General features: G+C 42.0%; 1 protein-coding gene across 3 annotated transcripts in view; it reads right to left on the reverse strand.

Annotated features, from left to right (window-relative positions):
• The window catches only part of LOC146797845 (acylamino-acid-releasing enzyme-like), a 342,949-nt gene that overhangs the window by 166,211 nt on the left and 149,710 nt on the right, over positions 1-27,028 (reverse strand). For all 3 annotated transcript variants that reach the window (XM_085625041.1, XM_085625040.1, XM_085625042.1), the window contains exons 7-10: positions 23,779-23,916; positions 23,164-23,255; positions 10,922-10,962; positions 4,881-5,002 (exon numbers count right to left, since the gene is read on the reverse strand). In XM_085625041.1, the coding sequence (XP_085481167.1) occupies positions 4,881-5,002; positions 10,922-10,962; positions 23,164-23,255; positions 23,779-23,916 (393 nt within the window). The remainder of the gene's footprint in view (positions 1-4,880; positions 5,003-10,921; positions 10,963-23,163; positions 23,256-23,778; positions 23,917-27,028) is intronic.

Raw genomic sequence — 27,028 nt, forward strand, 5'->3', positions numbered from 1 at the left:
AGACTTCTAGATTTAAACATGCAAAGGTGGCCCTGTTATTTTTAAAATTGTCTACAGACACATTAACCCTATTCTGCACGGTAAACTTTTTAAGGGCAGACATCAGACTCAGAAATACAAGAGGTACCAGATGAACAAATGTGGCTCGTAATACCAGTTTTTAAAAGGCCCCAAAAAACACAAAAAAAAAGAATGAATGTGAAGAGGGGAAGGTTCTTTTAATTGTGATGGGAGCGAATATGTATTAGTTCTAAGCTGTCAAACTATTATGTTCCTCTCTTAATTTTGATGTTTTTTATGTGTACTTTTGTGGCCCGCGTTGTTAGCCTCTCATTGGTCTTTAATATGAATTTCATGTGATAAGGGGTTTCCACTCATGGAAGGATCGAACATGTATCATTTTAAGCTGTTGATTGTTTTGTTTTTATATTATGATGTATTTGATCTGCACTTTTATGGTATTTTTTATACCGAATAAAGTATTATTATTATTATTATTATTATTAATACCCTTCTTTGAGGGTATAGCATAAGTCTGCTGGGGAAGTCTGTTCAGGAAAGATACCCTACTCCAAGCAAAGCATCCATATTAGTTTTATCCAAGGTGCTGCTTAGTTATAGGATTTTCTTTCTTGGACAGCTGGGGAAACGCACACAATGTTACCCAACTAATACTAAATATTACCTCTATCAAAAATCCAGACATATTGTCTTTGCCAATGCTTGTTAAGTATATGGCAGATTTCCATGCAGCTCACTGCACTGCATGAATTTGAGAGGCGAGGTACATAAATTCTTCAACAGAGGAGGGGCACACCTGAGTCTTCAAAGGGTTTATCAACGGTCTGCATGATTTCATGTAACATTTGTACATTTTTTCAGAAATAATCAGACATTTGTACACCTTGTAGGTAATGAAAAGATATCTTCTAAAGCATTAGGCATCTTGACCAGATCATTAATTTATCCCAGAAGCTACTTGAAACAAATTTTTAACATTCAAATGAATCTGGTCTCAGTTAAGTGTTTTTTCATCGGTTATGGTTTTGTGATAAAATGATAATATGAAACCAGTAAATGATTTTGTCTTTTTCATGTCAGTGCAAACCAGAGGGTGCTGTGTTGTTTAATCTTAAATGTAATACCAGGTTCTATGATGTCTTCGAAATAAGCACATGGTTTTATAAAAACTGCATAGCACCGCACAACACATTTTCCTACGTTTAGGAATTTATGTTGTTAAGGCTGGCGGCCACTGACTTTTTGGTTCCTCTTACCTTTTCCTCTTAACCTAAGATTGAGATTGTTTTTCAGGTGCTGTGTTATAGAGGTTTCTGGTCTGTCGAACATTCTGATGCGGTGTTCTAACATGCAACAGGAAGAATGGTTGTGGGTAATATTGAGGTGTCTCCAGACTAAGGAGTCCACAGTGTGACCTTATCTATGCCATCTACCATCCTTGATTTGGAGGAGGATCCTATGCTGCCTTTCCCAGTTAAAAGTTATTTTGTGATGTCACTTTGCTGTTGACCCAGCATTTTTCCAGGAGAAGAGTAGGATTTGATCCAATGGGAACTAAGAGGATTAGCGTGAGCATGTGTAGAAGGGAATATATGACGTTACATTGCGGTCCTCACACCGCGATACGTTTACAACCCAGGAATTATAACGCAAGTCGTTACAACAACTTGCGCTGGAGGTCGCTGGACTTAGGAATAGTATGATTTACTATTACATCTCAGCATATGCAGACCGAGGAAAACAAGTACCTCCGGCGCCTACTGAAAGTGCCTCAGAGCACACCGTCCCACATCATTCACGAAGAACTGGGTGTCAGTTATGTCAGAGATAGGCTGGAAGCCAAACTCCTAACCTGCTGGGCCAAAATATGGGCAAATACATTGGCCTCATTTAGTAAGCAGATTATAACAGACTGCCTTGCCCATGACCGGGGGCTGAACATCCCATGGCTTAAGTATGTAGAGGAGACTTTAGAAGCCATAGGATGTGCAGATCTTTTTAATAACCCCACAAAAATGTCAGTGCATGACAAGACTTTGGTGCAGGCCCGGTTCCAGAAGCATGTTATATCACTCAGGGAAGATAGAGAACTGGTTAAACAGTCAGTTAGAGAACACCTCCTGACTAAATCATGTTTGGGTATTGAGCTCTATGTATCTTATTTCCATAATGCCCATGATAGATTTATAATGACACGGTTTAGGCTCAATCTATTGCACCACACACTAGCTGATCCGGCAGGATACACCCCGTCCAAAGAGTTGAAGGGTCCGTGTGGCTGCGACCATCGGTCTCCTCAGGATACCCTTCACTTTGTTTTATTATGTCTTTTTTATTCACTACCTAGGAGTTTGTTTTTAAAAAGCATTTTAAAGACTTCTAGATTTAAACATGCAAAGGTGGCCCTGTTATTTTTAAAATTGTCTACAGACACATTAACCCTATTCTGCACGGTAAACTTTTTAAGGGCAGACATCAGACTCAGAAATACAAGAGGTACCAGATGAACAAATGTGGCTCGTAATACCAGTTTTTAAAAGGCCCCAAAAAACACAAAAAAAAAGAATGAATGTGAAGAGGGGAAGGTTCTTTTAATTGTGATGGGAGCGAATATGTATTAGTTCTAAGCTGTCAAACTATTATGTTCCTCTCTTAATTTTGATGTTTTTTATGTGTACTTTTGTGGCCCGCGTTGTTAGCCTCTCATTGGTCTTTAATATGAATTTCATGTGATAAGGGGTTTCCACTCATGGAAGGATCGAACATGTATCATTTTAAGCTGTTGATTGTTTTGTTTTTATATTATGATGTATTTGATCTGCACTTTTATGGTATTTTTTATACCGAATAAAGTATTATTATTATTATTATTATTATTAATACCCTTCTTTGAGGGTATAGCATAAGTCTGCTGGGGAAGTCTGTTCAGGAAAGATACCCTACTCCAAGCAAAGCATCCATATTAGTTTTATCCAAGGTGCTGCTTAGTTATAGGATTTTCTTTCTTGGACAGCTGGGGAAACGCACACAATGTTACCCAACTAATACTAAATATTACCTCTATCAAAAATCCAGACATATTGTCTTTGCCAATGCTTGTTAAGTATATGGCAGATTTCCATGCAGCTCACTGCACTGCATGAATTTGAGAGGCGAGGTACATAAATTCTTCAACAGAGGAGGGGCACACCTGAGTCTTCAAAGGGTTTATCAACGGTCTGCATGATTTCATGTAACATTTGTACATTTTTTCAGAAATAATCAGACATTTGTACACCTTGTAGGTAATGAAAAGATATCTTCTAAAGCATTAGGCATCTTGACCAGATCATTAATTTATCCCAGAAGCTACTTGAAACAAATTTTTAACATTCAAATGAATCTGGTCTCAGTTAAGTGTTTTTTCATCGGTTATGGTTTTGTGATAAAATGATAATATGAAACCAGTAAATGATTTTGTCTTTTTCATGTCAGTGCAAACCAGAGGGTGCTGTGTTGTTTAATCTTAAATGTAATACCAGGTTCTATGATGTCTTCGAAATAAGCACATGGTTTTATAAAAACTGCATAGCACCGCACAACACATTTTCCTACGTTTAGGAATTTATGTTGTTAAGGCTGGCGGCCACTGACTTTTTGGTTCCTCTTACCTTTTCCTCTTAACCTAAGATTGAGATTGTTTTTCAGGTGCTGTGTTATAGAGGTTTCTGGTCTGTCGAACATTCTGATGCGGTGTTCTAACATGCAACAGGAAGAATGGTTGTGGGTAATATTGAGGTGTCTCCAGACTAAGGAGTCCACAGTGTGACCTTATCTATGCCATCTACCATCCTTGATTTGGAGGAGGATCCTATGCTGCCTTTCCCAGTTAAAAGTTATTTTGTGATGTCACTTTGCTGTTGACCCAGCATTTTTCCAGGAGAAGAGTAGGATTTGATCCAATGGGAACTAAGAGGATTAGCGTGAGCATGTGTAGAAGGGAATATATGACGTTACATTGCGGTCCTCACACCGCGATACGTTTACAACCCAGGAATTATAACGCAAGTCGTTACAACAACTTGCGCTGGAGGTCGCTGGACTTAGGAATAGTATGATTTACTATTACATCTCCAGCGTACGTAACAGTAGGTAAGGCGTTGGAATAGTAAATCACACTATACCTTAGTGTATAGCGCCATCCAGCGCAAGTCGTTGTAACGACTTGCGTTGTAATGCCTGCGTTGTAAACGTATTGCGGTGTGAAGACCGCGATGTAACGGATGTCTCCCGTAGAAGGTTATCTGCAAGAGAAGTCACATCATCTTGGATACTTGATACCTAGATGTCTCTGTAGAATACAATAACACTTAGGAAGCGATTATGATGGAGGCTATTTCAACCTCCATCGTAATAGGCCCCTTAATTTGAAGAATACTGGGTATTTGTATTTAAAAGGTGTCAAATGAGTGTTTTTGTGGAATCTAAGACGTCATTAGGAGCATGACCATTTGCCAATATTTGATGGGCCTGGAATGTGTTACTAAGGTGCCTGGGAAAAGAGTACTTACATTTTTGGATAGAACCAAGAAACCTACATATTCTGAAGCCATCTCCTGATGAATTAAGGCTGCATTGTAGGATAAAAAAAAAATGTGGCAATTTTTGAATACATTAATCTTCAGATCAGTACTATGCATTGTTGCCTCTTCACATATGTACTATCACTAAATTTGTAAAGCTATTATGTTTAGATTTTCTCAGGCTTTATAGAAATTACATATCCAATAAATATATTTGTGTGTGGTATCTGGGGCAGGATCTACAGATGTGATCATCTGGTTGCTCATCTCCTTTATTGCAAGCAGACTTTTACCTACCAAACGAAGCTTCACACATTGCCAGTGAGGTCCAGAGCCTTTCCCTTCCAGGTACACAATGCGTCTTCTGTCAGGGCTCATTCTTGGGGAACAAACTGCTTCTGTATCCAGGGAGATCAGCTCTGCAATGACACCCAGAATAAAGCAATGAGTCCTTGACTGCAAACATAAAAACACAAAAAGAGATAAAATAAAGAACACCCACACAAACTATGAGCAGGCAACAGTTGCATGCAGTGCCTCTGGGTGATTTGATTATCCCGATGAACGAGTAATTATTTACACATAATGATTTTGTACACATTTTAATAATATATTTATTGAACCTCTGATTACAAACAATATAAAGGTTATCACAAGGTGGAAAAAGGAAAAAGTCTACCATAGTGTACAGTGTAACAAAACATTTCCATTGATCATCAACATCATTCAGTTTTCTACACTACTCATGCAAACATTTTTGCTAAGGAAAAGAGGTGCTTTCTGGGCAAAACTATGGGACGTATCACAGGAATCAACATGCCACTTCACAGGCGCACGAGAGATCATCCTTTACATACATCATGATGCACTGCATAGTAGAATAAACATGGCAAACGTGACCCATTTTTTGCAATCCAGTTCTTAACGGACTATTGGCCAGATGTACGACCCATTTTTGCATGCGCAAACAGGTTAGCGACCCGTTTGCGCATGCAAAACCGAATAGGGCCATGTACTAACCCTATTGAGCGAGTCTCAATTTATTTGCGACTCGATAAATAGGATTTGCGACTCGCAATTAGCAAGGGTCGTTCCAAGGGCATCCCTTCCTAATTGCAACTTGCTACCCTATGTAAGAATGTTTTGCGACCGCAATTGCGGTTGCAAAACACTCACAATTTACCGCCCTCTTCAAGGGGGGGTCCCATGGACTACTACCTGCCCTTAAAAAATTAAATGAAAACCTTTAATTTTTTTAAAATGCATCCCATTTTACTTTAAGGAAAACGGGCAGCATTTTTTAAAAAAACTGCTTTATTGAAAACCAGTCCCAGACATGGAGATCTGCTGAGCCCAGCAAGCCACCATACCTGGGAGGGCCAGCCATTCCTAATGGGGTTGCAAATTGCGAGTGCCAAATGAATATTGATGAGGCATGCAATTTGCGACCCCAGTGGGAATCGCAAACAGTGTCTCTGACACTGTTGTACATGGCATTTAGCGACTCGCAAATTGCGACTCACAATTGAGCGCAATTTGCAAGTCGCTAAATGCCCCGGTCGTACATCTGGCCCTATAGTCTCTTTCTTTTTAGCAAGAATAATCTTTAAGGAAAAAGATAGACTATCAACACCTGCATATTTTTTCAGACATAAAGAGGTCTTTTGCATTCTTCCATGAGCTTGTTAGGGTGTTATGATGAGGAAAAGAAAATATGGATATTGTTCTACTAATGCTGTTCAAGAAGGCCCTTGTCGAGTATTTCTTTTTGCTTTCTTCTTATCCCATTCTATTTATATGTGTATAGATGCACAAACGCTGTAAAGCTCATGAAACGGAATTGAGTTTTGAGCAGAACGGCAAAAAAGTTAGTAAGTGAACATGGGGCCATTAGCAGTTTTATACAAGGTCATTTCAAATGAATAAAACCTGACATTCCTTGCACTGACTCTGGTAACTAAAAACACGATAGTGTGCGGCCTGTAATGATTTGCTTTACTGTCTGAAACAGGAGCACGTTTCTACACACCTCAACACAAAAGCTTAAAAATGTATTGAAAGATAGTGATTTGCTCGAGTGAGAAGTTGTGTTGTAATGTCTGTCAGTAAAGCACATGTAGAGAAGTTCTAAAAAGGGATATGAAAACTAAAAAAAAGTAGATTGTGTGGAAGAAAATACAGAAAAAAACAATGTTTGAGACTGATTTCTGGCAAAAAAACATGTTGGGTAGAAAAGGCTCCTGTAAAGAATACTTTTGGGAGAAAATTTTACCCTCTGACAGAGCTGAGCAAAACTGCCAAATTGTCAACTTCTTGTACAAGAGGCACAACATTTTTCGTATCGCACAACTTCATTCTTTTCCAACAGGTCAGCGTTAGAAAGTCTGGGTGAACAAGAACGAAACTTGTGGTCACAAGCCAATGGGCCATACCTTGAGCAGCAGCCCTGGATCAGTGTACAGCCGAGTGCCTTTATTAAGTGCTTGCACTGCCTTAAGTACAATCATTTTACTGAATATTTCTCCAAGTTAGAGCACGATTTTCAGATCGGCACATCTCGGAAAAGTTTTTTTCTTTGTGATTCTGAGCTGGGATGACTGATGTAGGAAGGTAGAGTGTTATGTGGCGATGCTGGTATAGCCTCACCATGCAATACTCTCACAATACCCCAAATAGGCCCTTTGGATTCACCCTAGTAAATCCTGAGGTCAGTCCTGGTAGTGTGGTCCAAAGCAGCCAGGCTTTAATAGAGGAACATGTGTTAAGCATTTCAGAGTACCCACACGGATGATAAGTAATTGACACGACTCGAAAGAAATCAGACACCAATTTCTAAAAATAAAGCAGATTTGTATAGAAATATTGACACCAAAATGAAGACTAGTGGATGGGTATAACCGGAATAATGGATTTTTAAAGGAAAAATAAATCAGTGCATTTTACTCTTGCAAAACGATAACATTGCTGTCAATGGGAAATCACACTAGTGACAATCAATCACTTGCAGGTTGATATCAGTGGAAATCGCTGGGTGGTAAGGTGAGGCGAGTCCCAGGACCAGGGTTCGACAGTTAGTCGAACTTTACATAACTCATAGGACCCGTGTGCAGAGTTGTTCTGGCTGTCCCTGAAGCTGAAGCAGGAGTCGCAGGTTTGCTGGTTTCACTGCTTCAACTGTGCTCTTGAGAAAACTGGTGCAAAATCTCGACAATGGGGCCACTGAGGAATCGGGTTGAATATGCTGAGGGGTACCCTCGAAGCACAGTGTCGAACAAAGGTAATGGTAGCCAGACTAAACACCAACAAGCCTTGGGAGTGGCAATCTCAGACTTGGGTACTTCGACATTCTGGAGTCTGCAGGAAAACAGTAGCCACCTGAAACTTGCTGGAGGTCAGGACTATGTTTTCCACAATGGACTAGACCATTTACTTTTGGGCGATCCCTAGGGGGGCCTGATGGACAGTGATTCTTTGGTTATGGGAGCGTGCTTTACCTGCAAGGGACTAGTAACTCTAGTCCAAGGGAGTTCTGGAGTTATCTTTAGCTTGCAGACTGGTACCTCTTTCCTTTGGAACAGGTCTCTGGTCTGGGATGAGTCACAGTCAAGCAGTTGCAGGGTGATTGGAACAGGCACAGGTTATTACGCCTTTACTTTGTGCAGGTCCTGAAGTCACATACCCGGGTCTCATCTTTGCCCTTGGCTGCAAATTGACCAAATCTAAGGTTCTGGTGCCAGGGGAGCACCTTAAATCCGACATTTAGGAGTGTTAGAGGTGTGGATGCTAGTAGCCAATGGGCTACTAGCCCCAGCTGCTAATTCACCTCTGAGATGACCACTTCCAGTGGAAGGTGAAACCTTTTCTACCCAGAAGCCTCTATTCTGACACTTTTTAAAATGGCAGAACCCTTCTTCGGCTATACAGACCAGGTAGCCCACCTTAAGCATGTGGTTAGCATCCTGGGGGTGTACACCTTCTGACTATCGAATGTTCCTGCCTGCCTGGTTTGCAAATGTGTCTGGTGCAGGGGGTTGGCTTTTTCCTCCTGTGGGAGGAAGCCCGATTGCACATCAGAGGCGGTGAGAGCTTTGAAACTTTCCGCCTTCACTAGCCATCCTGCCAGAAAGGGAGGTGATACATCCCGCCCAGGCAGGCCTTTGCCTACTTCCTGAGAGAGTTCATATCTCTTGGCAAGGGGTCAGATTCCTGTCTTGGCTGCAAGCTGTCAGTCAGGGTGCAGGAAGGGCTGGGGCAGCCAGGTGGGTGACCTCTAAGGTAGCCACCTGGGTGCATGTCATGTAGACTTTAAGAATTGGTTGAGTTTGAGGAGATATGCACTTATATGTGCACATCTTTAATATAATGCACCCTCCCTCCTGGGCCCAGAAGGCCTACTTTAGGGGTGACTGGCGTATATTAAAAATAGGGCTGTGACCTTACCACTCTGGTGAGGGCAAAGTCGAGTTTGAGCAGTTTGCACTGTTCTTGCAGTCTGCAATAGCAGGCCTGCTATCCTCTGTTTACTTGGGTCACTCAGGCCGTCAGATCAGTGCTTTCACTGGTACCACTTACCAGGGACTTACAAGGGGGTTAAAGTCCTTGCCAATTGGGGTTACCTATTCACATGTATCATGTTTTAGGGAGAGAGCACTGGCACTGGGGCCTGGTTAGCAGGTTCCAGTGCACTTTTGAAGTCAAAACCATCAGCACTGGAGAAAGAAATGTGGGTTTTACTATACATAAAGGGCACTTTCCTACAACTGATACACGGGCACTAGAAATGTCTGTGCTTTAAACAGTGCAAACGCATAAAAACAGGTACTCTAACTTTTGATTTGAGCCAGCTGAACTGTTGATGCCACGGTCTTATCAGTTACAATTATGAGTTGGAGCCCAGGCTCTGCCACTGAGAGGTCTTCAAAAACCTCTTGTTATTGTCTCTGACCAGTAGTCGTTAAAAAGCCTATAGCTGAATTCTGTAATATCGTCACGCTATGGACACTGTGACACGCTAATTGAGGTTAGTGGTCCAGACAAGCTTGAGATACCACTTCCTGGAAGCAAAAGGAGACTGCAATTGGGAGGGGCCTGGGGATGAGCGAAGAGTTTACAGGAACACACACATGTTGAAGGCCAGCTAACCTTGCAGAGTCCTTGAGCCTCTCTGATGCAGCTGTCATAACAAATTGTTCTCTCAGTCCCTTTTGGAAGCTGTCATGCAGATGAAAAGGTAAGTGGGCATCCATGCAAACAACTTCCTGAAACAAATGTTGACCACCTAACTTCAAATTTACTGCTGAAAGGATGACCATATAGTTGATAACACTGAAAATGCTGTTGCAAAAAACGAGTGCACTATCTTTCTTGGTGTCCATATGGTGAATGAAATAGTTGTCGGGCCAGATAGACGACCATTCCAGTTTGCGAGTCGCAATTTGCGATGTTTCGCGACTCGCAATTTGTGACTCGCAAAATGGAATGTACAACAGTGTCTCAGACACTGTTTGTGATTCCTAATGTGGTTGCTAAAGACTTATCTCATTAATATTAATACGGTAGGTCGCAATTTGCAACCCAATAGGAACCTCACATATCACAGAGATGGTGGCCTTCTGGGGACAGCAGACCGCCATGTCTGTGTTTGCTTTTTAAATATAGCAACTATTATTTTTTCAAATGCAGCCTGTTCTCCTTAAAGGAAAACAAGATGTATTTAAAAGAAAAAAATAATATTTCTCTTTTCATTTTTTAAGCGCAAGCAGTGGTCCATGGGACTACTGCCTTCTCTTAAAATATATTTTTGTATGATTCACAAAGGGTAAAGAGTCCCCTGGGGACACCCATCCCGTTTTCGACTTGCTTACCACCTACTTGAAGTAGGTGGTAACTGCGATTGTTTTGCGACTGCATTTGCGGTCGCAAAACAATCGTAGTACATACCAGTGCGACTCGCTATTAGGAAGGGACACCCTTGGCACTCCCTTTCCTAATAGCGATTTGCAGACCCTATTTTGCAAGTCGGTAATAGGTTACTGACTCACAAGATAGGGTTTGTACATACCACAAACCTTTTTAGAGGTCGCAAACGGGGTGATTTCCCATTTGCGACCGCTATCAAGAGTCGTACATGTGGCCCATGATGTCCAACCGCAATGTCTTGCAGATCCAAGGCGGTCACAACAGTATTTGGATTAGAATTTTGGATTAGAGTGGATATGGGTAACACAAACTTTATTTGTCAAAATCCAAAGTAGATTAGGAGGCGAGTACTAATCACAAAATGTATCATGCTACATTTTCAAAATCCCCCTTTCCCTTTGTAACGGAATATTACTCACCACAGCTACCACAGCTCATCTTTAAGTGATACAAGGCAGACCTAAAAAAGCATTAAAATTTAATAAGGTATAGACTAAAAGACAAGACCAGTTAATCTACCGTGGATTTAGTTACCAGAATTAACACAGACTTTTTACAACACACTGGGTTTGTAAAGAGTCAAAACCGGTACCCCAAATCGAATACATCCTCAAGGTTATGATGCACATTTAGAGGTGATTCACTGCTTGTTCCTCAAGCTTTAAATAATTATTTTGAAACAAACAGTGCACCTTCCCGAAACTTCCACCACAAAGTAGCCAATTACGGTCGGGCCAGAAAAATGTGTGATATTTATCTCAACCGATATATTCCGACGCTGCAGGGAATGGAATTTGTCAGTACGATAAATAGCACCTAGTTATGGCTACTGCCCTTAAAAAGGGGCATACTATGCAAATGTTGGTGCTTTCTGCACCATAAACTGCATGTCCGATTAATTCCAATGCACGTTTCCACCAGTTAATTTCAACAAATTTGATTTCCCGAAAGTTACTGGAGAACATATATGTTGTGGTGTGAGTATTCTCACACTAGTCATAATTTCAATATGTGCTCTAACAGTATTTACTACACATAATTCAATCGGCTAGACACGAATTGGTGACAAATTGAATGAACGGACATACAAATAATTGCATCATATTTGAGGGTTCATCACAATTTCAATGCAAATATAGTAAGAGGAATGCAGTTTCAAACCTATATGCCTGATTATCTGTTAATTTTTGTTGCACTATGTGCTATCACCTAATGGTTGCTTCTCCAGAACTACCAATCTAAGTGCCATATTACTTATACGTCAGAATATCATCCACAGAAATATTGTAATATCGTATCCTCAACATTGTATACAAATATATCATCCCATTAGGTGTAGATTTTCTATTATTAACTCCAGTGGGGGGATATTTTGGTAAATGAAGTTTAGGACATAATAGTTATGTCAGACAATAGTCAGTCAACAATATTTAAGTACTAGAACGCCTTTTTTCTTGGCATTTAAGACCTGACTTTCCATAGAATCCCTTTGCGGAAATTCCCTCATCACAAGCAAAGTATGGTGATCATAATTTTGTCATGGATTGTTGAGCAAGGTATACCACCACCGCAACAAATCAGAGGATGTTCCCATCCCTCACAATTTTAAGTCTGGCTATTAGTCTTTACATTATTTTATCATTATCTTAAGACAGTGCCAATAAAACTGAATATATGAACGTGATCCACTCCAGATTTGGTGTTGACTTTCAGCACAAACCTAGGTACATGTGCCAAATATGATCTTGATTTTGCTTTCTATTTATACATTTATCTCTTGAGTGCAAATTTCGATTCTAACATTTTTAACCATTTCTTTTTTTTAACCCTTTTGCAGCACTTACATCAATAATATTTAAAGCCACATCAAAGCAATATTGCATTTCACCAATGTCAATACCTACCGGCCTTTGTGATATAGCTCTACTCTTGGCAGCAGTACTTACCAGCCGTGAGGGGAACGGCACAGCAGCGGGCTCCTTATTCCTGACGCCATCCAGGTTCCACATCGCCGTGAGGGGAACGGCCTTCCTGCCTACAATCCCCAGCACCCTCTGCTCCAGCGCACGTCGGTGACGACACCCGGCAGCGCCGGGCCAGGTTAAAGGCCACCAGGCGCCCCCGCAGCGCGGGACGCTGTACTCTTGGCAGCAGTACTTACCAGCCGTGAGGGGAACGGCACAGCAGCGGGCTCCTTATTCCTGACGCCATCCAGGTTCCACATCGCCGTGAGGGGAACGGCCTTCCTGCCTACAATCCCCAGCACCCTCTGCTCCAGCGCACGTCGGTGACGACACCTGGCACCGCCGAGCCAGGTTAAAGGCCGCCAGGCGCCCCCGCAGCGCGGGACGCTCTACTCTTGGCAGCAGTACTTACCAGCCGTGAGGGGAACGGCACAGCAGCGAGCTCCTTATTCCTGATGCCATCCAGGTTCCACATCGCCTTGAGGAGAACGGCCTTCCTGCCTACAATCCCCAGCACCCTCTGCTCCAGCGCACGTCGGTGACGACACCCAGCACCGCCGAGCCAGGTTAAAGGCCGCCAGGCGCCCCCGCAGCGCGGGACGCTCTACTCTTGGCAGCAGTACTTACCAGCCGTGAGGGGAACGGCACAGCAGCGAGCTCCTTATTCCTGACGCCATCCAGGTTCCACATCGCCTTGAGGAGAACGGCCTTCCTGCCTACAATCCCCAGCACCCTCTGCTCCAGCGCACGTCGGTGACGACACCCGGCAGCGCCGGGCCAGGTTAAAGGCCGCCAGGCGCCCCCGCAGCGCGGAACGCGCGCGGGCAGCGCCCGGGCGAAGCCAGGGACCGTTAGAGGCCGGGCAGGGCCACCCCACCGACGTCCCCGCAGCCGGATACAGCAACACACAAGGTACTGTGTTATAAGTCCGACAGTGGAATCGATTACGTATTTCAAAACCTTGGTTCTCCTCATGTGTTTAAATCCATTGACATTTGGACTATAAGCCTAATTGCATCCCTCCACAAAGCCCTGTGTTACTTAACATCCTAGGGAAGAGTTGTAACCAATTGCGCGATTGCGTGTTTTCTACTCTTTATCTGTAAACATGAAAAGAAATGGTAAAAACTCTAATTTGTCTACCTCTCGTCCAACAACTAGACACCAGACCGCAGCAACGCAACCTCTCCCAAGTCTGACAGCCATTGACAAAATGCTTCAGCAAACAATCGGAGTCGTGGCTTCAGCTATAGAAAGCACAGAGCGGCGTTTATCAATTACTCCTGTAATCCCTCCCTTTTCCCAATCAGTGGAGGATGTTTCAATTGTTACCATTAATCCCCCTGATCTTAATTCCTCCCTTATCTGTTCCTTTGTTGAGCTCCCTTGTGCACAGCCCACTATTAGTGATATGCACGTTCCTGAGGTTCCTAACTCCCCATACCATTCTTCATCTAACAAGGTTTCTGTGACTCGTACTGTAGTCAAGAAACCTAGGACTGGGAAGAGTAAAGCACCAAGTAAAGATAAGCCTCAAACCAATTCTTCCACACTGATTGATACCTCCCCTACCTTGCCCCCTACGCTGGCTCCTCTCTGGGCCACCCACATGATATTAGATCTTCAGGCTCATATCGAACAACTACTTGGCTCACACTTTAAATCCCTGCTGACTAGATTGGATAGACTGGTTTCCACTTTTAATAATGCAGGCCTTGGTAAAGCCAAACCAACTTCTTCTCTTGCAAACCCCTACTCTAGTTCTGCTCCTATTTATGATAATGCCCCCACTAGCTCTGCGACTTTGCCTGTACCCTTCCAATTGGTCGACAAGACTGCCCCTGATATAACTATTCCTTTGTCCAGGGACATAGATTCTGAAAGTTTTAAAGTACAGAGGGAGGCTACTGAAGTGGGGGAAAAATGTTCAGATAATCAAGCAAAAGTGAACAGAAACACTCCCAGTGAGGGGTTTAACACCGCATTGCCTTGCATCGATTTGCCGCCCGAGTCTCTTCCTTACGTCGTTGTGCTTGCTGGTGTTCCTCCCCTATCCCAAGGGAAGAATGAGGACTTTCCGGAATTGAAAAATAAATGTATGCATTGGTTCAATTCAAACAGCCCCCTCCCTTTTAACATCTCTGAAGAAATATTGGGTGTAAGGAGATTAGACTGGATTGGGCCTACCCCCAAATCCATTGTAGGAAATTGTGTCATTGTCAACTTCAGGCACTCGCTTGCTGTAGATTATATCTGCAGTAGGATACCCCCTAGGTCTAATACCCAAATCATCCCACTGCATTTGTCATAATTCTATCCAGCACCCCAGCAGAGAATAGGGCAGAATAGAGGCGCTAGCTGGGTGGGAGGGCAAAACAAATTGTATGTTAGACCATCCCAAGAAACTCAGAACATGCCCCTATTGTCACTATTCCCCCCAAAAAATAGATTCAGCATGCTGGAGGAGGTTGACTGACCAGTCGTGATCCAGAGCCCTGTTCCCCATCTTGATAAAATCATGGGCACCCAAATAGTTGTAGATAGGGGTAGACGTGAGAGTGGTATTTTAGAACATGTACCAGCATCCCCCCCCTTGAGTACAGGTCTGGCAGCAAGACAAATTATGGACAACAATGCGGTCGTTCCCCCCGAGGATCTTCTCCCCGGAGCTAACTTTGCGGACACCACAATAGTAACTATCCCCCAAACACGAGAAGTCTGCCCAAATCCTAAGGCCGGCGACCTACTAGATAGGAACAGAGCACCAGATGGAGAAATAAAAATCTTGTCATGGAACGTGGCTGGGATAAAAAATAAGCTATCCACCTTTGAGTGGAGCAATTTTATAGGTAGCCACGACATCTGCTTCATGCAAGAAACTTGGGCCACGGAGGAGAATCCGAGGATCGGCTATGCCACTTTTGACATTTTGGCAACCTCAAGTGGTAGAGGGAGGCCTTCGGGCGGTCTTTCAATATGGGTGGGGACGCATCTGGGCGCTCTGGCAATCCAGATTCCAACTAATTCCCTCGATGTCCAATGTGTTCTCTTAACCCTAAAAGATAATTCAACGGCTGCTTTAATAAACGTCTATTCCAGACCAGTTAATAATGGTCAAGAATCTGGCTCCATTGACGCATTAAAGCATTTCATACTGTCCATAGACCCCCCACCCCCTCTAATAGTAGGAGGCGACTTCAACTGTCAATTTGAACCCCTTGAGTCTCCTGATACGGGAGAATTAGACGATGAGGACCAGTTCTGGCATGTTTGTGAACCACAAATCTCTCCTGTCAGAGCTTGGACCCCTCTTGTCCTTCAAATTAAATCTTTATCCCTTGCACTGTCTCTAAGGGCCTGTAATGGGAGACTGAAACCTGATCGTCCAGGCCTCCCAACGTTTAACAGACCAGGCCAAAACTCCAATATTGATTATATATTAATGGAAATAAGACACTGGGATAATCTATTGAAGTTTGAAATTCATCCTAGGCAAGACAGTGATCATAACGCCCTTGTTTTAACCCTCAAACCGGGAAGCTTTGGTCTAACAAATCCTCCCCCTAATTTAAACAATCCAACGCTCCCAGTACTCCTTTCTAACAACAGGAGGAGGGTAAAATGGCCCTACTTCCTGAAATCCCCTGCTAAATTTGCGGAAATATACCAGATAGCTCTGCCGTTCCTTTCCGCAATGGGGGATGTAAGTGAAGATAACCTGAGTGACCCCATCAAGATTCATATTCATTTAGTTGACAAGCTGAGGGGCTTGTTCAATCCTGTGGGAAATAAACAGCAGCAGCCCAGGACACACCCCTGGTATAAGGATCCCTGCAGAAAAGCAAAAAAGGGTTTGCTTTTGGCAATAAAAGGCAAAGACAGGGCTAACATAAAGAAACTCCGCCTAGACTATAAGAAGGCTATTACTAGGGGAAAGAAGGACTGGGAGGAGCAAAGGTGGGAGGAGCTAAGGTTAACCCTTTCATGTAGAGACCCCAAGGCGTTCTGGGCTATTGTGAACTCTGGCGAGAGTAGGGTAGCCTTGCCTCCAACTGCAAACATAGCCCCACAAGTGTGGGAAATGCATTTCGGGGAACTGTATGGGGACTTGGACGACCCCCTACTTACTGACTCACCTCTGGAGTGTCGACCAATGAGAGGAAGCGACCCTGTTACATGTGACATTGAGACTTGTCCCCCCTCTCTCATCCCCGAGCCCCAACAAGAGCGCCAATTGTGTCCATCTTTGGTGGGTGTGGGCACTCCTTTGCCAGAACTCCCCGTGGCCATCACTCTCAAAGAAGTAGAGACTGCAATAACAAGGCTTCTGTCTAATAAAGCCCCTGGTTTAGACAAGATACCTCCGGACTTATTCCGCTCTCAACCAAAAATCTGGGCTCCGTATTTAGTGGTATTATTCAACTCAATTCTTAAGGGGGCCGATCTGCCAGACACTTGGTTGGGCGCAGAGATAGTCCCCATATTTAAGAGAGGCTGTCCGCTAAAGCCGGTTAATTACAGACCAATCAGCCTTATTGACACCTCTCAGAAATTAATGGGCAGAATTATCTTAGATAGAATCCAGGGATGGATGGATGAAAACAAAATTTTGACTACACTGCAGGCAGGGTTCAGATCCGGGATCTCAACCATAGATCAGATCTTCCGGTTACAGGTCTTATACTGGAAAACGGTGAGAGTAGAGGGTGGCAGCCTCTACCTCATCTTTGTCGATCTGCGTGCTGCCTTCGACCTTGTCCCAAGAGGAAAACTATGGAAAGTTCTCGCAGATATGGGTCTCCCCCCCTATTTGCTGAATATTCTAACCAAATTCCACAACGGTAATTATGCCCAGGTTAGATGTGGGAGGCATGGTGATCTCTCTGCACACTTTCCTGTTAGGAAGGGCGTGCGCCAAGGGTGTGTCTTGGCCCCAACATTATTCAGTCTCTACATTAATGGTCTCGTCACCCATTTGGCTGACGTAGTAAATAATGATGCCCCTAGGTTGGCTACTGGTAGAGTGCCCGCTCTGATGTTTGCCGATGACACTTTGTTGTTATCTAAAACATCATCGGGTATTCAGCGCATCTTGGATGGTTTCCTTGCATTTTGTACTGCCCGAGGCTTGGAGATCAACCTGGATAAGACCAAGTTCATGATCTTCAATCCTCCTAAACAGACTCGTCCAAATCCCACCCTAAATGGCTCCCCTCTTGAGAGAGTCAGGACTTTTGTCTATCTTGGAATCACCTTGACCGAGAACCTTGATTGGGGATCACAAATCTCAAAATCGTGGCTGAGGTTGTCTCAAATAGTAGGGGGGCTCTGTAAGGTCCAGCGTGCCTCGGTCTACAAACCAGCAGCCCCGGTAGTTGAAATATACCGACTGCAAGCCAGAACTGCTTCATTGTATGGAGTCGAATTATGGGGTCACAAAAACATTTCCAAATTAACCCTGGTTGAGCAGGGCTTTATGAGAAGTCTTGTGAGTTTGCCAGTAAGCACACCGCTTATTCCCCTATGTCTTGATTTGGGGATAGAACCTATCGAAGACTTAGCAACCCTTCGGCCCATACTCTATTGGAAAAGGCTCTGGACGGTCCCTGAATTGGCACCTTATAGAGAGGAATTCATGGAAGTCTGGGCCCTAATTAAAAACAAGAACATCCCATGGTTATCCCATATCAAGGATCTTAGCACAAAGATCGGCAGGACCGATCTTTGGGAATTTCCGGAGGTAGCCTGTAAAAGGACTTCAAAAACTGAATTAATGTGCCATATAAGGCAGCTGAGATTACTCACACTTCATGGTTCAAGCTCCTTGGGGAAACTCACTAAAGAGTTCCTCCTAATAAAATCAGAATCAAGAGCAGAGGTCTTCCTAAATGTAATCTACCCATCCCTTGCTAGGAAGCTTTACTTGCAGTTAAGGTACGGTACCTTACCGCTCAGGGCATTCACCCACAAATGGGCAAGTTCAGAAAACGCAGCCTGCCCGGGTTGCAATCATAATCAAGAAGATATATGCCATGTCCTGTTTTTCTGTCCTGCGTACCGTTTAATAAGGAAAAAGTGGCTCATCCCCTTATGCAGGAACCTTGGGTTTAGACACTGCATGCATGCATGCAGGGTCTTAACATATGACACCCACCCCCCTATTGTCTTCGCTCTGTCCCGTTTTTTACATGGTTTTTGGCATAGAAGGAAAAGCTTTCTCTAAACATTTTCGCCTTTTTATCAAAATCAGCTTTCTTGATAACACCAGTTTAATTCATTCTTAATTATTGTATTAACTTGATTCTATTTATTGTTTTAACGAAATGTGTAATTTTGCTTGTAATTTTATCTGTGCTTTTATGGTCTCCGACCGAAATAAAGTTATCAAATGAATGAATGATATAGCAACATTACTCAGGGAAGTCGATTCCTGAGATTTATAGATAGAGGCTCGTCTAAAGATAGAGGCAGACTACTGGTCTGTGATTGAAAACGGACCAGACTACAGTTAGTTCCTTGATCATCCTTAAATATACGTATGACTTTTTCTTTTTCACATTAACAGCAGAGTGACATAAAACTGGTCCTGAAGAATGCCACGAACCTCTGGTCATCAAGGCAGAAACATGTTGACCTAGTTGATGGTGAACATCTATACCCATACTCTATCCATAGAGGATACCCATTAAAAATATTTTTCCTCTGATGAGATAGTTTTACACTCAATTTAGAAATATTATTTTTGCACTCTTCCCCTCACTCACAGAAACATTGGAGTGAAAAACACCTCACGCTCCTCTTCCGATGGAGAGTTGTAGCCCACACTGTGCACCTTGCGGTCACAGTGTGCAAGAGGGAACCAAATGATGAAGCATGTCACCCTCGGGTGAGTGAGGGTTCTCGTCTTTAAAAAGCAATTGCTTTTTAATTTGCATACCCATATTTACATAATTGTTAGTACACCGCCCGGTTATCTTTTGTGAGAAGCATAGAGTGGAGAGGTACCGTGGATGGTAATTATTTCTCTAATTGAGACCTTTTTGTGAGATTACCAATATCAATCCTAGCAGTACAAACTAACATTACATTTCTCTATCAAACCTCATAAACAGTTTGGTAATATGCATATCATGTAAAGTTTAGTGCATAGGTTTAATTGTCAGCAGACCCCTTCTCAGGTTTGTGTCGTGCCTGGAAAAAAAGCAGAAAATATGTATGAATGAGCCCAATATACCTGGAGGACATCTCGGACATTCTCATTACCTTATTCATCTTATTTATTTTGCTCAGAGGAAATTATATAAACTCAATGTAAATATTGGATTTGCATCAGTGTGTAGTTAGTATAGCAGGACATGTTCTTAGTTCACATTATATCCTCTCTGTTGGATCTGTGAAGTTGTATTCCAGTTTTGATTTGATTTCCTGAGGTTAGTATTGTGTGTTATTCTTGTAGCATTGTATATAGTGCTACAAAAGATTGTACCCTTTTTTCCTCTATTTGTTCACTCACTATTACTTCATTGGTGTCTCAGGGGTATTTGTGTTGTACAGCATGCACTAGGTGTCTGAGCTGTGCATATCAATAGGAATCTCTTTTATGAAAATCTGAATGTGCAACCATGCTGTATTTTTTTTTAATTGATACTGTATCTATGAAGAGGTCATTAATGTTCATCAATTATTGGGAAGTAGTTTCAACACGCTTCTTCACTAAGGTGTGACAGAAGGTAAGGGAAGTATACAAAAGTATTATTATTCTAGGATTGGAGTATTTTACATGATTCCTTTAACATGTGGCACGACCACACGCATTATGGTGAATGTGAGTAATGATCTATTGTAATGTTTGTTTATAAAATGCAAGTGTACAAGTAGTATAGGTACTTTGCCCTTTCTTTTCAGCCTCTCTACTGAGTTATTATACACACTTTTAAACCACCTAGCTAAATGAGGTAATCGTGCCACCCAGTAGCTCAGAACTAATGTAATAGATTAATACACATAAGGCTGACAGGCAAATCAAATTGTCATACTTTTCCTTTTTATACATACATATATATCAGCATAGGAGTGCATGGTTTTAGCATTAGATTAGAGCAACTTTTATTTATATAGCATAGGTCATCTTATTGACTAGTCATTTCACAAGAATGTATGATGGTGCTTTTTTTATTTATCAAAGAATTACGTGTGTTTTACTTAGCTTTTTACATTAAGCTTAAGGTTACTTTGCATGTGTTTTATTGCTCAATGTTTTAAATATAAATGAATTTTAATATTTGTGGGCATTTAGGTTACTGCATGTCATACCAGTGTGCGTATAAGGGATAAATTATCGTCTGCCGTATATTGTAAGGATATTGCAAGTCACAGAAGAGATCCATAATTACATAGAGGAACGAGGCTGAAGGCTGAATTCCTTTATAAGGTAACTTAACTCTCAGGAGTCTTGCAATATCCTTATCATGTACTACAGGGGTTACTGTATCCCATATAATACATGGTCACATCATCACTTTTCCCACAATCAACTTAAAACCTTGTGTCGTGAGGGTTTGGGGGTGCCAGGGGACGTTGCTAAGTTAGCATTAGTTTGTGCGTTGCATCACCGCCATCTTGCCGCTTACGCACACGACACTACATGCCTTGGTTCCCGTAAACACTTTTGCTCGTGCTGCTTCACATGGGAACTGTCTACCTTTCACTATTTCTGCTGTGCTCTGAGTTCTCGTCTGTACTTCGTGTTCAAGGCCAGAAAAGAACTCCACTGGTTAATCGGCTTTGGTCCGTCCCACACACATATAGACATAAAATGGAACACAGCTGCGCTTCTGACTTTCTGGGTGCTTTTAATATTGCATGGGCTGCAAGTTAACAACACTTGGAGAAAACCTTTCCAGAGGAAGAGCTGTGCTTGTCCGGAGATGTAAATCCTATCATCTAAGACTTGAGGTAGGGGGTTCCGCTGTCCAAGCCCAGAGGTCTTCCACAGATGTGAAATAATTGATTTTGCGAGAATATATCTGTATACCTCAAATAGAACCTAGAGGTACAACAAAGTGAAGGTATGAGCTAGAAACATCTTTACCAAATTCGTTATTATCACATAATAAAGCTTGCATATACTTTTGCATTGATTTGCAAAAGATAATGCTTACTTTATTGAACAACTTAGGAGCTTATCAAGATGAAGGTATTCCCCCAAATCCAGTTTATTATATAGGGTTACTGAAATGGTAATGCTGCCTCACTCTGTGTATGCCATCTTTTTACCCACATTTATACGGGAACTGTAAAAGAAGGGAAAACATTTTCTTTTTTGACATTTTCACTCAGATCTCCTAGACTGATAGAGAGGACCAAGGTAGGTACAGTGAAGAAACTACTGAAGTCTCGAGGGTGGAGGTAAGAAGTAGAAGTAGGTATTACATTTGCAAAAAATAATATAACTTGACTTCGCTCATGTAAAGCTACAGTTGCAACTTTGGAAATATAATACATCTGCCACAGTGAGCTTTCTCAAAGGTGTTTTGGATTTCCTCAAGTCTGTACTTAATGCACTACTTCTCATGGAACATTTCTATGATTAACTTTAACGTAAATGTTTCAAATTGTCAGAGATGGAATTTTGCAATTTGTTGATAAGCTGAAGCAAGTGTTTCATTATGCATAGCCACTCATCTTGTGTGTCTGTCCTCGGAATACATGTATGTTTGCCGTGGGGGACTCCTGCGTGCATGTTTTCCATAACTTGCATTTTTGTGCAGGTTTAAAATGATTTTGAGTGTGAGACTTGAGCAAATCAAGCAAATATCCAGTGGTGCATGCACAAATATGTGGTGGAGATTTTTTAGAACGCGTGGCCAATTTAGTACATCCAAATAATATCTCATTTACTTTTTTTCACTTTGAGTCCTTTTGCAAAGCTGGAATTGGTTACTGGTGCTGACTCTCCGAATTAATCAAAAATACTGCCAGTGGATTAAAATCGATAATTTTAAATTAGCAGATCTGCACTCAATCAACTTGCATTAAAAATTGAACTGTGCCTTACACCAGGCTGAAAAACAATCAGGCAAGATATACAGTAAATATCGCAAACAGGAAATTGCAATTTGTTTAAACAAAAAAAAGCGTTAAACAAAATGAGCAAATCAGTGTAATACAACATTTTAAAGTTATTTGAAACATGTTTCCATACGGCATAACTAACAAGATATTTTCCCTTTAAATATTGTATTTCAAGGGTCTTATTTAGAGCTCTATTAGAAGGGTTTCATTTAGAATTGAGTAGTAAGGGAAAATCCTCCTGTTTCTATATGAGTGATTGAAGTCAGAGGTATACTGTCCCAAAGAGGACGAAATTCCTTCAGTAGATACTTCACCCGTCTTGCCACTTCTTCCACAAATGGAAGGATTTCCCATTACCACCTAGTTCTACATCAGCACATCAAAGCTGCTGACACAAGGACATAAACAGATGGCTCCAACTGAGTCTGAAAATGCTAAACAGTTGTCAGTGAACTTTCGTGATCATTGAGTCACAAAACTCATAAACAGAATTTGTTTGAAAAATTAATGAGTTTGCTTGTTAACGTGTGCAGTCAGCTTGTATGTCATTATGTCCACAAAATATCTGTAGAAGAATAACCTATTTACATGTTTATTAATAGTATATATTAATAAGTGAATACCTTCTGTTGTTGCAAAATTTCAGTCCCAATCGAAAGGGTTCATGAGGCCATCCCACAAAAAGAACTCCATCATCATCTGGGGCCCATAGAGCCTAAGAAATAGCAAATAGATGGGATGTTAAAATTAATTGTGTTCACTCCTCAGACATGGGCCGACCAAATATTTTTAATTAATCCAGTAGCAAAATCTATTCTCAGTTGTGTTAGGCTGTTGTTCTAGCATAATTCGCCAATTCTATCATCCACAGTCAGAATCACCAATCACATTTTCCCTGTCCTTACGATTTTTGTCAAGAAAAATAGCTGGCCTAAAAAGGTTTCAAGACTTTCTTAAGATTGTCCTTCCTGGCTTCAGACAGTCTGATGACAATGGCTTATGGCCATTTTCAGAATGTCTTAAGCCAGGGAAAAACTTTGATTTATCAGGCTCATGTTTCATGAGAAAATCTTAGTAAATCAGATCCTAGCTCTCTTTACCGAAACCTCTCTCTTCTTAAGGTTGTCATTATTCTGCTAGGCTCCTATTTCTTAACTTACTCCTTAAGTGAAGACTTTTTCAGATATTTTTCACTCGCCACGATTATTACTTTAACATAATTCAGAGAGGATACTAGCCTGGCCTGGTGAGATGTGGTCAGGAACACCTTCCAATACAGAGATATTGCTGCTTTCAATGTCCAGAAGGCATAACACTGGGACACTCTTGTTGATGAACCCTTCGCCCCAGTCTTCACGGAACACAAACTGGTCCCCCTGTCAAACAAACAGATGACCCACAAAAAAAGAGAAGCAAATGATAAACACGAATGTTGTCCCATCGCTGAACAAACCACTGCGGTGCATGCCACCAATACAGGATGTAGCCCATGAAGCAGGGATAGAAAAAGAGGAAAACCACTTAGCCCACCTAAATCTCTGCCCAGAAAACAGATTGGTTAGACAGATTCATGGAAAATAAAGCAAGAACAAGTGTAGACTTAATGGAAAAACTCACCATTAATTAATTATCAAGTTGGATTTTTGTAGTACCTTTATACTGGACTCACTGTAGACTCTAGCTCATTATTTTATTTGCAGTCTTTAGTACAGAGCTCTTTTCTTTCAACAGACTTCAATCACTGCCCCTCCACAAGTAGCCTGCAGTGCAGGGTTTGTCAATGCCCTTCTTAAGGTCGAACACCACCAACTTATTTTCCAGTGAAAAAAGAAAATAGACCTGCTCTCAAAGTAGATCCGACAGAGTCAGAGGCACCCGTAGGTCAATCTGTGTGGTGGTGGGTGGGGGGGGGACGCTTCGTCCAGGCATCAGTGAAGACAACCTGCATGCAGAAGAGCCAGGTGCAGCAATGAACAAAGGGCCTGTGTGGAGACCCGAAGAGTGGGACTCCTCTTGAGCCCACCCAAACACGCCCATATCCACTAAAGTTTAAATCCACCACACATCAAAATGGGTGGTGTCTCTAGAACTCCATATTTATAGCCCTGTTTTTTATTATTATTATTATAATTACTACTACTAGTAGGAGTAGTAGTAGTAGCAGCAGTAGCAATATATGACATTCATAAAGTACATGTAAAATGAAGGATTCTGTGGTGCAAGAGGGTGATTAAAGAATGGTATTCATTGATCCCAAGTAAATGCTCAGCTGTGGGCAACATCGTTTCAATTCCATGACAGAATTAGAGGCAAGGATTATGCTCTGTCTTCCTATTGCTTTATTTACAGCAGCTCATTTAAAAAGAGATTTTCAAAAAACTGCTATTTCAGTGAATAGCACCATAGAAAACTTCAAAATGTCATAGACAGCACTGATCAGCATTAATAAAGTCCGTTAGCGCTCCTCTCACTAACAAACCTTCCGCTTGCCATTGTACACTTGGATTCTTGTTTTGGGAAAAAGTTGGTGCAGTAGTCATCTTTCGTTTTGGTAATACACGTGCAATGCTTTTCATTGCTGATAATTGGTTCAGGGCAACCAAGCCTCATTATTTTTCTATCCTTAAGTTGAGACTTGAGGTTCTGCAGGCCTCTGCGATCTCCATGTTGGTGTGATACGCACACATGGGTAGTACATCTTTGCTTGCTGTTTTTCCTTTGTTGGATCATCGTATTCCACTATCAGTCTTGGAACAAGGTGCACTTATGCTCCTGGCCCTGCACTTAAAAGAAATATATTCCTGAAGGGCATCTGCTGCTGGCATCCTTGTCTTGGATCATCCAAACTGGGTCTTACATTGCTGGTTCTGCTTGAGGGAAAGTGGGCATATCCCGTCTAAACTAGGAGCAGTTAACATTTATAAGTAGGTATTTAGCAGAGTGATTCAAGGAAACCCAGAGGTCTTCCTAATCTATTTTTAAGATTGGTGCTAGACAAGACGCAGAGTTGGAAGACCCGTAGCTACTTTGTGTTTGGGAACAATGTCCCTCACATGCCCAACATTCTCATCCAGCATCAGGTTCAACAAGCCCTGGACGCTGCATTAAAGACTTTTCAGGAGCTTGTTTTGGAGATACCCCAAAGAGGACCTTCCACAGAAGTGTTATGATGATCTAAGCTACTAGATCTGGAAGTGAATCGATAGAATCCCTTACCTAAATTAAGGGCCTTGCCTCGACCTAGCATTTATACCAGGACTATTTGCTAAACAGAACTGGTCCCCTAATCAAGATTTTAGATCTAGCCCTGGCAGCCAAAGACAACAATTTATTTATGGATTCAGACATATTGGTGGGTTTGGTCCATTGAGCCATTTGCTTCATGGGAAATGCCAACTGCACTGTCTCTATGGAAGATGCTGTTCAAGCCTGATACATTTGGATCCCCACTGGGAGATTTAACCTGGAAGGAAGCAGGCCCAGTAGGGGATGGTATTTTGTTAGGCAATATGTTTGTCAAAGTTTTGATAAGATTTGGAACTACTTTTTTGGTGCCAGATAAGGTGTGTTTCTTGGCACTAGAACCATTCCACGTCTTTCTACCTCGCTTGGCCAACAGGCGCCCAAGAAAATCTTTAGAGGCACCTCCATGGTAGCAAGACATTACCAACTCAGAATATCAGGTGAGAACTCAGCCCTCTTATTCAGGTAAAGCTTGGGGACAGGAAATATTAGTTCCTTTCTACCTGGATCAATCTCACATTAGGCCCCTGAATGCTTCAAACACTGCACAGCTTTCATTTGTGTTTTATTCAACCCCTGCTTAAGCTACCCCCCGAGGGCTGTTTTGAGATAAAATGACTGGATGGTTGGAATGATTTTAAAATATGATGTCTCACTGTCCAAATTATCACCCCACATTGGTGATTACTGCACTTTGTTGTGGAACACGCAGAAGTACGTAATTGTAGTACTTTCCGTTGAGCCATCACCGATCCTTCGTTTTCCACCAAGTTAACAAAACCCATGGTAGAATATCTCAGTGCTCTTGGAAGATCATATCATCATTTATTTTGATAATATGGTCATCATGTCACAAAACAGAAAGACCCTTCTTCAGCACCTAGCTTTCAGAGTCGCTTAAAAACACTGGGATTAATCATCAACTGTCCCATTTCAGACCTGTTCGCCTTCAGTGAGTTTGAATTTTTGGGGTTCAGAATAAGTGCATTCTCTGGAATTCAAAATCTACACATTACAAAGATCAAATTCATCATGTCAGCCTCAATACAAGCCTTTTCTACCTGCACACAGCAAAGCAATCCACAGGCGAAAGAGCTTATATCTGAGCTAACGCAGACTCAATTGTGCTGTCTATGGAGGCTAGACAGAAATTTGGGAGGTGGGTCACCTACATGGAGTACTGCAAAGCAAGGGCTATCTTTGGATCCTACTGAGAACTCATCATGGAGTCCAATGCCAGCAATT

The sequence above is a fragment of the Triturus cristatus genome, chromosome 9, assembly GCF_964204655.1.
Source record: "Triturus cristatus chromosome 9, aTriCri1.1, whole genome shotgun sequence".
Taxonomy (NCBI): Eukaryota; Metazoa; Chordata; class Amphibia; order Caudata; family Salamandridae; genus Triturus; species Triturus cristatus.